Here is a 13,001-nt window from a genome sequence, read left to right as displayed (position 1 = left end):
TTACCTAAGGAGCTTCCAGCGTTTCATCTCATTCACTCAGTCTCTTTACCCATATTTTACAGCAAGGAGTGCCAAGGTAAGAACAGGTCTTTGAGATTCTTGGAGTTTTTTATCAGGGCCTTTTGAAATTCATGGAGGTCACATTCTTTCCATTGCTCAGACAGGTTATTTGTTTTGTTCAGAGGACCTTGGAAGGGTGAAAGCTGCTTCTAAAGTGACTTAGCAAGGTGGACCAAGAAGACTGTTGCTTCTACATACTTGCTCAAGGGAAGAGTTGTTCTGGAGATTCCTTGTACTCATTCCAGTAGAGCTCAATCTTCTTCCAGGATGGAAGCAATTGCTATTTCCCCAGAGAATATCTGCAAGATGGCCACTTGGTTGTTCTCAAATCGGCCCTGACTTCCTCCCTCCCTAGTTAATTGGTCTTTGGGAGTCTGGACTGCTGTAGCAGGATGGCAAGGACTGAGAAATTGTTTGCACCTGTTAATTTCCTTTCCTTTAGTCCTGGTACAGGTAAGAAAAATGTCTCCATTATTATTATGTTTTTAGTTAGAAATGACCTCCAAGGCAGTAATTCTGGTAACAAGTGTGGCTCTGTTTCTCGATAACCTTTCTCAGTGTATTGGTGGCTTTTCCTCTGTGTTGAACCTCACAACATGATTTTTGGATGTAACTATGTCTTCTTTTCCCTTAGATTATTTCCTCTTCTGTGAGATTCTAATGCAGCGGCCAATCAGAATGGGGAGCCTTCAACTCTCCAACATCCTGACACAGGAGGAGAGAACATACATGCAAGACATGGCCAAGGACCACTTCAACCGTATCATGCAGGTTCTGAAGGCCCTGCCACGCCCCATGCTTCTTGTCTTCCGTAATATCAACACTGTACGAAGTATCAACATTGCACTTGGAGCTCCTGTGGACAGATACTTCCTCATGGCCAAAAGGTGAGCTGAGTATCTTTGGGGTGATGCAACCCCTGTAGTTGGGTGCTGGGTATTAGTGAGGAATAAGTCTGTCTATGATTAAATGCTAGCTTTTAAAGAGATAGCAAATCCTTTTTAGTTGGGTGATATTTGCCTGTAGCTTGAACATTCCCCCAGTGGTTAAATGTTGGATGCTGGTGGCATCTGCTCCTGTGATTTGGTTAATTCGGGGTTGGAGTGATTGGTCCCTTCAGCAGTTAAGTGCTGTGTATTGGTAAACTGAAAAATCCTTTTGTGATTGGGTGCTTGGGTGTTGGTGGAGTGATAAATTCCCTAGTAGCTGGGAGCTAAGTATTGATGGCGTGATATGTCCTGCTGTGATTGGGTATTAGTGGGATGATGCATTCCCCCTGCAGTATGGTGCTGAGTATTTATTTTATTTTATTTATTTGTTTATTTATTTATTTATTTAACGCTTTTCTATACCGGCATTCATGATAAAATCACATCATGCTGGTTTACAAGTAACAAGGGGAGTGATAACCTTGAACATTTAACAAGTGGAGAGAAGCAAGAAAGTTACAATAAAACAGGGGGAGCAGGAACTGGGAGAAGAAAGAAAGAAGCCGGAGTAAGAAGAGGAACAACTATTTACATAGAGCTGGAATGTATCTTGATGGTTGTTGCAGTCAGTCCGTTAGGCCCGTTGGGAGAGTCAGTGAGATTCGGGAAAGGCTTGTCTAAATAACCATGCTTAAGTCTTTTTCTAAATGTTAATAAGCATGGTTCCTATCTGAGGTCCGGGGGAATTGCGTTCCAAATAGAAGGTCCCACCGTGGAGAAGGCTCGTTCCCTGAAGGAGAGGTGGTGTGTCACTTTGGATTGGAGGACATGTAGGGATCCTCTGTAGGCTTCTCTGATGGGTCTGGATGAGGAGTGTAGTCTGAGCGGGATTTGAAGGCTAAGAGGGGCTTGGGTATGGATGATGGTAATGGACTTGTGGAAGATTCTGAAATGTATTGGTAGCCAGTGCAGATTTTTGAGAATGGGAGAGATGTGGTCTCTTCTTCTGGTGTTTGTCAGAATTCTGGCTACTGTGTTTTGGAGCATCTGAAGAGGTTTAATGGAGGAAGAAGGGGAGCCCTAGCAAGATAGAGTTGCAGTAATCTATCTTGGAAAAAATAACGGCTTGGAGAACCGTTCTGAAGTCTTGGAAGTGAAGGAGTGGTTTGATTCTTTTTAGTACCTGCAGTTTGTAGAAGCCGACCTTGGTGGTGCGGTTGATGAATGATTTTAAATTCAACCGGTTATCGATTAATACTCCTAGGTTTCTTGCTTGTGAGACAAAGATGTTAGATGGTGCACTTTGTGTGGTATTCCTCCCTTTCCCCCACCCTCTTCAACATATACCTTCTTCCACTTTGCCAGCTGCTAACCAACCTTAAACTACAACACTTCCTTTATGCCGACTATGTGCAAATACTGATCCCCATCAAAGAATCCATTACTAAAACACTCGAGCACTGGGAAATCTGCCGACGAGAGATCAACCTTCTCCTCTCTAGTTTAAACCTGATACTAAACTCAGCGAAGACTGAACTCCTCCTCATCTCCCCGAAAAACAGTAACCTTGCGGAACTCCTAGTGATGAGTCGCAGCGGAGGGATTCTTTGTTATTGATTTTGACCTTGTAACTTCTGTTACTAAGGAAAGATTTGAACCATGAAAATGCCATTTCTGTTATTCCGATGTCTGCCAGTCGGTTAAGGAGGATGGAATGGTTGACGGTGTCGAAGGGGGCAGACAGGTCGAGGAGAATTAGTATAAAGGATTGGCCTTTGTCCAGGCCCATGATGAGGTAGTCAGTCAGAGAAATGAGAAGGGTTTCGGTATTTAATGCCTTGCGGAACCCATATTGGGTGGGGTGCAGTATTTTATGATCTTCTAGGTAATTGGAAAGTTGAGATCTGACTAATTTTTTCCATTATCTTGGCCACAAAAGGAAGATTGGAAATAGGGCGGAAATTGTTGGGATCTTTTGGATCCAGATTCGGTTTCTTTAGGAGAGGTTTAAGAGATGCCAGTGTTAGAGCGTCTGGGAAGATTCCCTGAGATAAGGAACAGTTTATGATATCAGCCAAGGGTTTGGAGATGGTGTCAGGTACTAGCAGGAGCAGTTTTGTAGGGATGTGGTCGAATGGATGGGATGAGGGTTTCATTTTCTTTACTAGCAATTGGATCTCTGAAGCAGTGGTGGGTTCAAATGCTTCAAGGGAGATGTTCTTGTTAGGGAGATGGTAAGAGCTAGTAGTAGAGGAGGGGCTAGGGGGGGTAGCAGAGTTAAGAGGTTGGAGATTTTGTTTTGGAAGAACAGCGCTAGTTTGTCGGCTTTGGATTGTGCTTGGTCGTTAGGGATCATTGGGGCGATAGCTTGTATTAGATCAGCTACGTAAGAAAATAATGCTTTGGCGTCGAAGATAAGGTCGTGAATCTTGTGCGTGTAGAAATCCCTTTTTGCCCTTAGGGTGGAGTTCTTGTAGTGGTGGAGAGCGAGTTTGTATGCGGATAGTGTGCTGGAGCAAGGGGCTTTGCGCCAGTTGTTTTCTTTCCGTCTGAGGTTTTGTTTGAGTTTTTGGAGTTCGTTGGTGAACCACGGTTGTCTTTTTGGGGAGTTGGGGTTGAGTTTTTTTTGTTGCTAGAGGACATAATTTGTTTGCTACAGTCTCTGTAATGTTGCTCCAAGATAGAAGGGCTGAGTTGGGGTCTGAAAGGTCGATATGCGGAAGTTCATTAGCCAAGTGGTTGCTGAGGACTTCTGAGGAGCAGGGTCTTCTGTAAAGGAACGAAGATTGAATGGGGTGGGTGGCACGGGTTTCTGTCATAGTGAAGGTGGTGGAGATTAATGAGTGATCCGACCAAGGGACCTGAGTACATTCCTGGGGGGGGGGGGGGGGGGGGGGATGAGTGCGTAATGCCAGCGATAATGAAAATAAGGTCCAGAGTGTGGCCTGCTTTGTGGGTGGGCTTATTGATGATCTGTTTGAAGCCCATAGCTGAGAGGGTGGTGAGAATGGCCTCACAGTTGGTTGTGAGTGTAGTGCTGTCGACATGTATTTATTTATTTATTTATTTATTTTATTATTTTCTATACCGGCTTTCACGACCAGAGGTTGCATCAAGTCGGTTTACATTTAACAAGTTGTGCATTGAACATAGAACTAGAGGTATTGAACTGGTGCGGAAAATAATAGTTACAATGAACAGGGAAGTTAACAACTGGGATAGGAGGAAAAGAGAGAGGGACAGGAATATTTACATAGTAAAAATGCATTTACAGTTAATGTAGGTTAAAATCACCTAGGATCATCGCCGGAGAGTCCAGATTCATGTGTTTTGCAATAATTTCTACGATGGAGGAGGCATCAGATTCAAGAATCCCTGGCGTTGCGTAGACAAGGAGGATTTGGAGCTGGTCTGTTTTGAAAAGGCCGATTTCTAGTTTTGAGTCAGATGTTGTTGGGAGTTGGGAGAATCTCAGCTCTTTTTTGGCTGCTAGAAGAATTTCCCCACCTCTTTTCTTTTGTCGGGGAAGGGAAAAGAAGTCGTAAAGCTGCGTAGGGAGTTGATTTATTTAGGGCTATGTCTGTTGGTTTGAGCCAAGTTTCCGTTATGGCGCAAATGTCCGGTTTGGAATCTAGTAGATAGTCGTTAAGGATCAGAGATTTCTTGGTAAGAGATTGTGCATTGAATAATGTAAGTGAGAATAGAGCGAGGCCTAGTAGTTGAGTAAGAGGTGAAATCATGATTGGGATGAGGGTTTTGCTGGTGCAAAGTTGCGATTGCATTGTTTCTTTTCTTGTGGTTATGAGACTGTGGCGAAGAATAGGGATTGGGAGACCTGGAGGCATTGTGAGGGAGAGGATAGGGTTGAATGCTTGAAGAGGTTGGATGAATGCTGGAGCAAGCTGGATGAGGGCTGGAGGAGGCTGGATGAGTGCTGGAGGAGGTTGGATGAATGCTTGAAGAGGCTGAATGAATGCTGGGTGAAGCTGGACGAGTGGTAGAAGAGGCTGTGTGAATGTGAATGCTGGAGTTGGGACGATTGAAGTGGTGCTGGGAGGAGGCTGTCCGCTAAGGGCGAGGCCCTGGGTCCCACAAAGGGGCGCACTAAGGGGCAGACCCCTTAGGTCGATCTCCTTCGGACACGCGCCGCCGCCGGGAGGAGCAAAAATTTAAAGGGCTTCTAGCGGCCCTCTGATAGGCCTGGTGCTTCAGGGGGGCGCGGTTAAACTCACCGCGTGGTGTCAGAGGCTTCCCTTTCTCGCTTTTCGCCCTCTCCTCTTCCTTATTTTAGTTTTGGGTTCCCGCTTGCGCCTCCTCTGCACGGCTACCCGTTCTTGGCGAGCAGGCTCTTGCCCCGAATGGGCTGCGCCGGCCGCGTGAGCCCCAGCAGAGGAGGAGAGAGGAGCAGTTGTTGCTGGGAGCGGGAGGGCGCAAAGAGTGAGATTAGTGGGATGATGCATTTCCCCTGCAGTATGGTGCTGAGTATTAATGAGGAAGTAATCTGCCTGTGTTTGAATACTTTCTATTGGTGGCATGTGTGATAACTCAAGCATTAGCGGCTTGGAAACAACCAGAGGAAAAAGGAGGAAGACCCTGGCTATTCCTTAAGTGCAGTTTATTTACAGTGAAAAAAGCGCAGTGCAAAGCAAATCAATTTAGCAAGCTCATCTTATAATAACATAAGATAGGCCATTCTGGGTCAGATCAAGGGTCCATCAAACCCGGCATCCTATGTCCAACAGTGGCCAGTCCAAGTCACAAGTACCTGGCAAGTACCCAAACATGAAATAGATCCCAAGCTACTATTTCTTATTGATTAATAGCAATTTATGGGCTTCTCTTCTAGAAACGTATCCAAACATTTTTAAAACCAAGTTACACTAACTGATATAACCACATTCTCTGGCAGTGAATTCCAGAGCTTAACTATGCATTGAGTGAGCGAGAATTTTCTCTGAATTGTTTTAAATGATATACTTACTAACTTCATGGAGTGCCCCCTAATCCTTCTATTATCTAAGAGAGCAAATAACCGATTCACATTAACCTGTTCAAGTTCTTTCATGATTTTGTAGACCTCTATCATATCCCCCTCAGCCGTCTCTTCTCCAAGCTGAACAGCCCTAACTTCTTTAGCCTTTCCTCATAGGGGAGCTGTTCCATCCCCTTTATCATTTTGGTTGCCCTTCTCTGCACTTTCTCCAGTGCAAAAATATCTTTTTTGAGATGCTGCGATCAGAATTTCACACAGTATTCAAAGTACGATCTCACCAGTGAGCAACACAGAGCCATTATGATATCCACGGTTTTATTCTCCATTCCCTTCTTAATAATTCCCAACATTCTGTTTGCTTTTTTGATTGCCACAGCACACTGAGCCGACGATTTCAATATATTATCCATTATGACAACTGGACTTGTTTATGTAGGCCTGGCCAATAGAATTATGCCAGTATCTTTTCCCAGGTGACCCCCTAGAAGGTGGCTGTGAGCTAACTGCATGACCTTCTGACGATAGAGTTTGTGGCTGGATGAACCTGTTGAAAGCTGGTTCCAGAGACTCTTGAAATTCTGGACAGTCCCGTCTTATGATCACGAGATAGGGTAGCCAAAGGTGTACACCCACCTCACCCATATCTTGACTGGCCAGGATCTTCAGTCACACCCAGCTTCTTGAATACTGTTGATGTCCCTGTGAATGCATGCCAGAGTCACTACTTTGTTGTAGTTGATTTGGACCTACTTCACCAAGTCTCTCCATTCGAGCATTTTCACACTCCCAGAGTCCACTAATGCTTGTATTGGAATTCCTTGTAGCTCGACTAAATCACAAAAGTAAAAATTTATTTATTTATTTATTTATTTTATTTAAACATTTTTATATACCGGCATTAGTTGTGGACATCATGCTGGTTTACATCAAAACTGGTAAAGTATGGAAGTTACATTTTAACAGGGAATTAGAAACTGGGAGGAGGGTAAATAATGAAATAGGATAGACGAGAAATAACAGTAACATTAACATTAACATGGTTCCTCGGTGTGAACGAGGAGAGAGGATAACAACATATGGTTCCTCAGTATGAGGAAGATGGAACAGACGCAATGTGGTCTATTTTTTTTTTATTGGAGGAGGTGTGAGTTTTTATTCTGGGTAGGCATGCTCTGGCTGGATACGTTCATGAAGTTAAAAAAGTGTGGGGTTATAGCATTAATATCCATCGGCTCGGCTCCCCTGTGTGGACAGTCTCGGGCAAAATGGCCCCTTTCTCCACAACTGAAAGATGGTGGTCCAGCTGAGGACTGCAGGTGTGGTGAGAAGTCCAACCAAACCTGTACCACTGATGGTTAGAGGTCTCAACCATCAGTGGTACAGGTTTGGTTTGGTTTCTCCACCATCTTTCAGTTGTGGAGAAAGGGGCCATTTTGCCCGAGATGGCGGAGTCCTAAGACTCAGACTCCGCCATCCTCTATCTGAGTCAAGGGACTTTTCTCGGAATCATGGGGCCTCAGGCATAGTCTGGGTCTGATAATAGGCCTCTACTACTTCCAGGGCCTTCTCAACTATAAGGGTTTGGTGACAGCAAACCCACTGACACATTGGTGGTTCGAGGCTGTCCAGGAATTGTTTGAGCAGAACCTCCACCCTGATTTTCTCTTCCGGGTGCAGCTACTTCCAGGCGACATATTTAAGCCTGTGAATTGGTTCCTTGGGTTTTCTCCCGCCTGCAGAAGTCCCCACCGAAATCTCTGTTGGTAGGCTTCTGGGGTGAGTTCTCCTCTCTAGAACTGCGGTCTTCTCCGGGGGTCATCTTATATAGTGCCGGTGACACGGGAGGTGGACTGGTTATGGCCATTTGCACAGCTTAGGCTATCTGCGTTTGTACCATTTGCTGCTGCACCACCTGCTCTTTTAATGCCTGCTGCTGGTCAATTTGCATTTGAAGAGCATTTTGTAAATGTTACTGCCCTGTACAAGGACCTGGATCACCTGCTCCATTTTCCTGCTTAGTGAGCTTCCTCCAAAATATGTTCTTCTCTGGGAATAGGAGAATGGGGAAAAAAAACAAACAAAAAAAACCTGCTGGCCTGTCTGGCCCTTACTCACTGCTTGATCCCTGACTATAAAAGCGGGTATAGCTCCCTTGACCTGTTGTACAAATGCTAGGGGAGTGGAACTGGAAGGCTCCAGGGAAAAAAAGGGAAGAAAAAAAACCCTGCAGGTTTTTTTCTTCTTTCCTGCTGCTGCGGCTGTGGGCTATTATCTTAGGCAAGAGATCCCACTTCTCCCACCATATGTAGTAACTTGAGCAGTAGCAGCTTGTGAACAGCCAGAGGGAAAGAGGAGGCAAACTCTGGCTATCCTTAAGTGTAGTTTATTTACAGTGGAAACCAAGCGAAGTGCAAAGCAAAACAATTTAGGAAGTTCACCTTGACTTTAGGCAACGCCCGGTCTTTAAACCTAGCAGATCTTAAACTTCATGTCATTCTCAAATCTTAAATGTAGCAGGTCTTAGCATAAGTTGGGTTTCTGTCTGCGCCCCGGGGCCCGCTTAACCCTTATAGGTCCTGAGATCTTATACTCTGGTGAAGGACTCCTCCCTGACCCTTAAGGAAGACTGAGCAAGACTGCTGTGTCTGGTCCCATAAGGGAATCTGAGGGAGTTTTCTGTATCCTCCCTCACAGGATATTATTTCCTTTTATGGTTGGACGCTGGGTGCCAGTGGAGTGGTAGATTCCCCTAGTTGTTAGGTGCTGAGTGGTAAATCTTCCTGGGATTTGGTGGTGATGGAATGATGATGAATCCTTTTAGTGTTTGGGTGAGTTGGTAAATCTCGCTGTGATTGGGTGCTGAGTTTCGTAGTGACATTATAAATCATGACTGAAAAAGACCAAACTGGCCCATCCAGTCTGCCCTGCTGAGATGCACTTATGCCTTCCCATATACAACCCAACACCAAACCTTTCCTCTCCCATTTCTTTTAGCTGACTTCTCAACCTTTTCCTACCATCTCTGACCCAAGCTACAGGGATGGCCTCCACCATCTCCAGGCCATGTCATCTTCAACTTTACTTCTTACGAGAGCAATACTTAAACCAACATCCAGGCCCCCTTCTGTGTCTTACTATCACCCATGAAGGTTAGCGAGGCTGTTGTTAAACATCTTGCCTCCCCATCCTTACTAAAATGTGAATTTTTACCATGGTCCCGATGCAATCATATCACTGCTGTTTAGGGTTATAAGTGCCACTCCGTGCGGAGGCCGGATGGATTCGTTCTCTGGGGATGAGCAGCTCCATGTGTGGTGGTGTCACCTGAAGGCTTTTCTGCTCATGCACAGCTCTGTCAGTCTTTTTCTGCAGAACGAGACTGATGTGTTCCTGTATTGCTAAACATTTTTTCACTTTACTTACAAGGCTTCCTTAGTGGGTTTTCTATTACTTTTTTTTTAATTTGTTTTTTTCAGTTTTGCAAGCACTTGTACAAATAGCATAACTTAACAGAACTTTTGTATCATTAATTAACACTGACTATTAAACTTTCTTTAGGACACAGGTACAATCATTTTTTTTCAGTCAACATATTATAAACTAGATTATATCAATCATAGTGACATTAACTTGTAGCTGCCTAATGCTTTATCTTTGACTGCGAGAGGTGTGAGGTCATCTTTCGGAGAAACCTAACATCGTAACTTTTAATTTGGCTGACTCCATTTTCCCCACAATAGCTGACAAAAAAGCCATGTGTTCAAACGGTGTCCAGCAAACAGTGACTGTGAAGTAAACTTGGTCACACAGGGGAGCATATACAAGAACAACCACAAGTAAATACAATTTCATCTTCAAAAAGCGAAATTTATTTTAGATGTCAAGGCAATATTCAAAGAGATGCAGACTCTCGACACGGCCGTGTTTCGCTGTAAGGGTGGACACTCCTTGCACCTCAAATTGATATCAACATTTATATGGGAATTCACCCCTTTGGGACCCTCCTGATGCAGCCCCTACGGCAGGGGTCAGGAACCTTTTTGGCTGAGAGAGCCATAAACGCCACATATTTTAAAATGTAATTCCATGAGAGCCATACAATATGTTTAAAACTAAATACAAGTAAATGTGTGCATTTTATGTAAGATCACACTTTTAAAGTACAATAAGTCTCTGAAAATATTACACCAGGCCTTAAGACACCAATACATCTCCTATTAGGAAAACGGACCAAGTCAGGCTGCTATAGAGTCCTACACAGAAACTACACGCCAGCAGAAAACCTCACCTGAATCACGTGCTGTCCCTCACCTAACATAGAATAAAGAGACCAAAACGCATAACAAGAAGCATGCAGACAAAAACTGAATTGGAAACTGCAACAAGCCAGAGTCTCTGTATGCAGTGTAACAAAGGAAAAAAGAAACATCACACATCCTTATAAAACAAATCAAGAAATATAAAATCATCAGCAGTAAAACTGTACTAACAAAAAGAACATATTTCGAAACAGCTGATGAGTGGAATATCCAATAATTAAAAACTCATATAAAACATTTCCAGATACCAACAAAATATTTCAAAATAGCAGACACAAAGATCCAGTAATGAAAAATAATAAGGATACAAAAATTTTTTTGCTCTGCATACCTGGGAACGTTTGATATCCAGGTGTCCTGAGATTGTTCTGAATTAGCAGGAGGTGGGGTGGTTTGCTTGGAACTTTCTCCTCTCTCAGTCACATACCAGCGCTCTCTCTCACACTGGCTCTCAATGACACACCTATACACACATGCTCTCAGTCACTCACATATACAAATGTTTTTTCTCTCTCACTTATATAGGCTCTTAATTACACATTTACACACATGCTGTCTATCTTTTCACGCTTACACACACACAGGCTTTCAATCACATAAATACATGCTGTCTTTTTCTCTCACACACAGACTCTCATTCACATGCTTACAAACATGTCCTCTCTTTCTCTCATTTACACACAGGCTCTCAATCACATACTCACATGCTCCCTCACCTAAATCAGCTCTCAATCACACACAGACACACATGGTCTCTCTCTCTCTCATTTAAACACAGGCTCTCAATCACATACTCACATGCTTCCTCACCTAAATCAGCTCTCAATCACACAGACACACATGGTCTCTCTCTCTCATTTAAACACAGGCTCTCAATCACATACTCACATGTTCCATCACCTAAACCAGCTGTCAATCAGACACAGACACACATGATCTCTCTCTTACTTATACACACAGGCTCTTAATCATACATACACATGCTCTCTCTCACACACAAAGGATCTCAATCATACACACATACTCTTTCAAACAAACAGGTTTTCAATTACAAACTTACACATACAGGGTCCCAATGGTAAACTTACATTCATGCTCTCTCTCTCACAGGCAGGATCTCAATCACAGACATACTCTCTTTCACATATACAGGCTCTCAATCATTCACATACATGCAATCTCTCACTCACACACACAGGATCTCAAACACACATGCTTGCTCGCTCATTCACTCTCTCTCTCCCCCTTCCCCCCCCCCGGGAACTCGCGGCAGCAGCAGCCACCTCCCAACGCTAACCTCCTTCATTTTCAGCCCTCGCGGAGGCGAAGGCGGAGTCCCATCGGCCGCGGTTGAAGATTTTCATTTTCCTCCGAGCCGCGCTGCAGTCTTCTTCCCGCGCAGGCACCCGATGCTCTCCATTTCCTCTTCCGGGCCGCGGGAAGAAGAGAGCACCGGCGTGCTCTCTTCTTCCCGCGGCCTGGAAGAGGAAGTGGAGAGCATCGGGTGCCTGCGCGGGAAGACCCGCGCAGGCACCCGATGACTCCAGCGCTGGCACCCGGCTGACACCCGATGATTCCCGCGCAGGCACCTGGATGACTCCAGTCGGCGTGCTCTCTTCTCCTCCCCCCCGCGGCCCGGAAGAGGAAGTGGTGAGCATCGGGTGCCTGCGCCGAAGAAGAGACCACGCTAGTGTGGTCTCTTCTTCCCGCGCAGGCACCCGATGCTCTCCACTTCCTCCTCCGGGCCGCGGGGGGGGGGGGGGGGGGAGGAGAAGAGAGCACGCCGGTGCCGCTGACTCCAGCTGTCCTGCCGCGTTCCGCCCGGGCTGACAGCATTTTAAGCCCGGGCGGCGGAGGACCGGGGAGCAGCTGGGTCAGCGGGGAACCGCGAAGTATGGCGACACGTGTCTGCGAGCCAGATGCAGCCCTCAAAAGAGCCATATCTGGCTCGCGAGCCATGGGTTCCCGACCCCTGCCCTACGGTGAAACATGGCTGTGTTGGTGGTCTGCATCCTTTTGAAAATTGCCTTGACGTCTAAAATAAGTATCGCTTTTTGAAGATTAAATTGCATTGGAACATCCAATTGGAACATAATAAATTAACGTTAAATATGTCTAAAACTGAATTTCTCACACTTTCCAGTCCCCATTCTCCTGTATTGCAAAACTACCATCTGCATTAACACTTCCTCATTTTCGATTAGTAATCCGATCAAAAGTCTAGGCATTCTCCTAGATAGTACCCTATCATTTAAACCCCAGATGAAGCATGTTTTAAAACTGGGCTTTTTCAGACTTCGTCTGCTGGCTGACCTTAAAAAAAAACTCCTCTTCTGAATTTCGCACAGTATTCCAGGCTTCCATTTTTCCTGTTATTGATTATTGCAATGCCCTCTACATTGCTCTTCCTTTTTTTCCACTTTGCGACCCATCCAACTTCTCATCAACTCTGCTGCACGACTTTTGTCTGAAACAAGATGCTCAGACCATATCACACCCACTTTAATTTATTTATTTATTTAGGCATTTTATATAAAAGCCTTTAAATAAATAAATATACCGAAACATATTGTATACACTTCATGTTGGTTCACAATTCAATGGACAGACTTTAACGACATATCCTAAAACCATTCAGTAAAATAAAGTAACCCTATAAATAGTAAAAACAAATAAAATTACACTATACTCATTCTAAAA

The 13,001-nt window shown here is 44.6% G+C and overlaps 1 protein-coding gene across 1 annotated transcript in view; it reads left to right on the top strand.

The window, feature by feature from the left end:
• Window positions 1-699: 699 nt before the first annotated feature.
• The window catches only part of LOC115086302 (uncharacterized aarF domain-containing protein kinase 5-like), a 44,431-nt gene continuing 32,129 nt past the window's right edge, over window positions 700-13,001 (top strand). The window contains exon 1 of the mRNA XM_029592736.1: window positions 700-947. Coding sequence (XP_029448596.1) covers window positions 721-947 — 227 coding nt within the window. The 5' untranslated portion in view covers window positions 700-720. The remainder of the gene's footprint in view (window positions 948-13,001) is intronic.

The sequence above is a fragment of the Rhinatrema bivittatum genome, chromosome 2 (genome assembly GCF_901001135.1).
Source record: "Rhinatrema bivittatum chromosome 2, aRhiBiv1.1, whole genome shotgun sequence".
Lineage (NCBI taxonomy): Eukaryota > Metazoa > Chordata > Amphibia > Gymnophiona > Rhinatrematidae > Rhinatrema > Rhinatrema bivittatum.
This window is presented reverse-complemented; position numbering and strand designations above follow the sequence as displayed.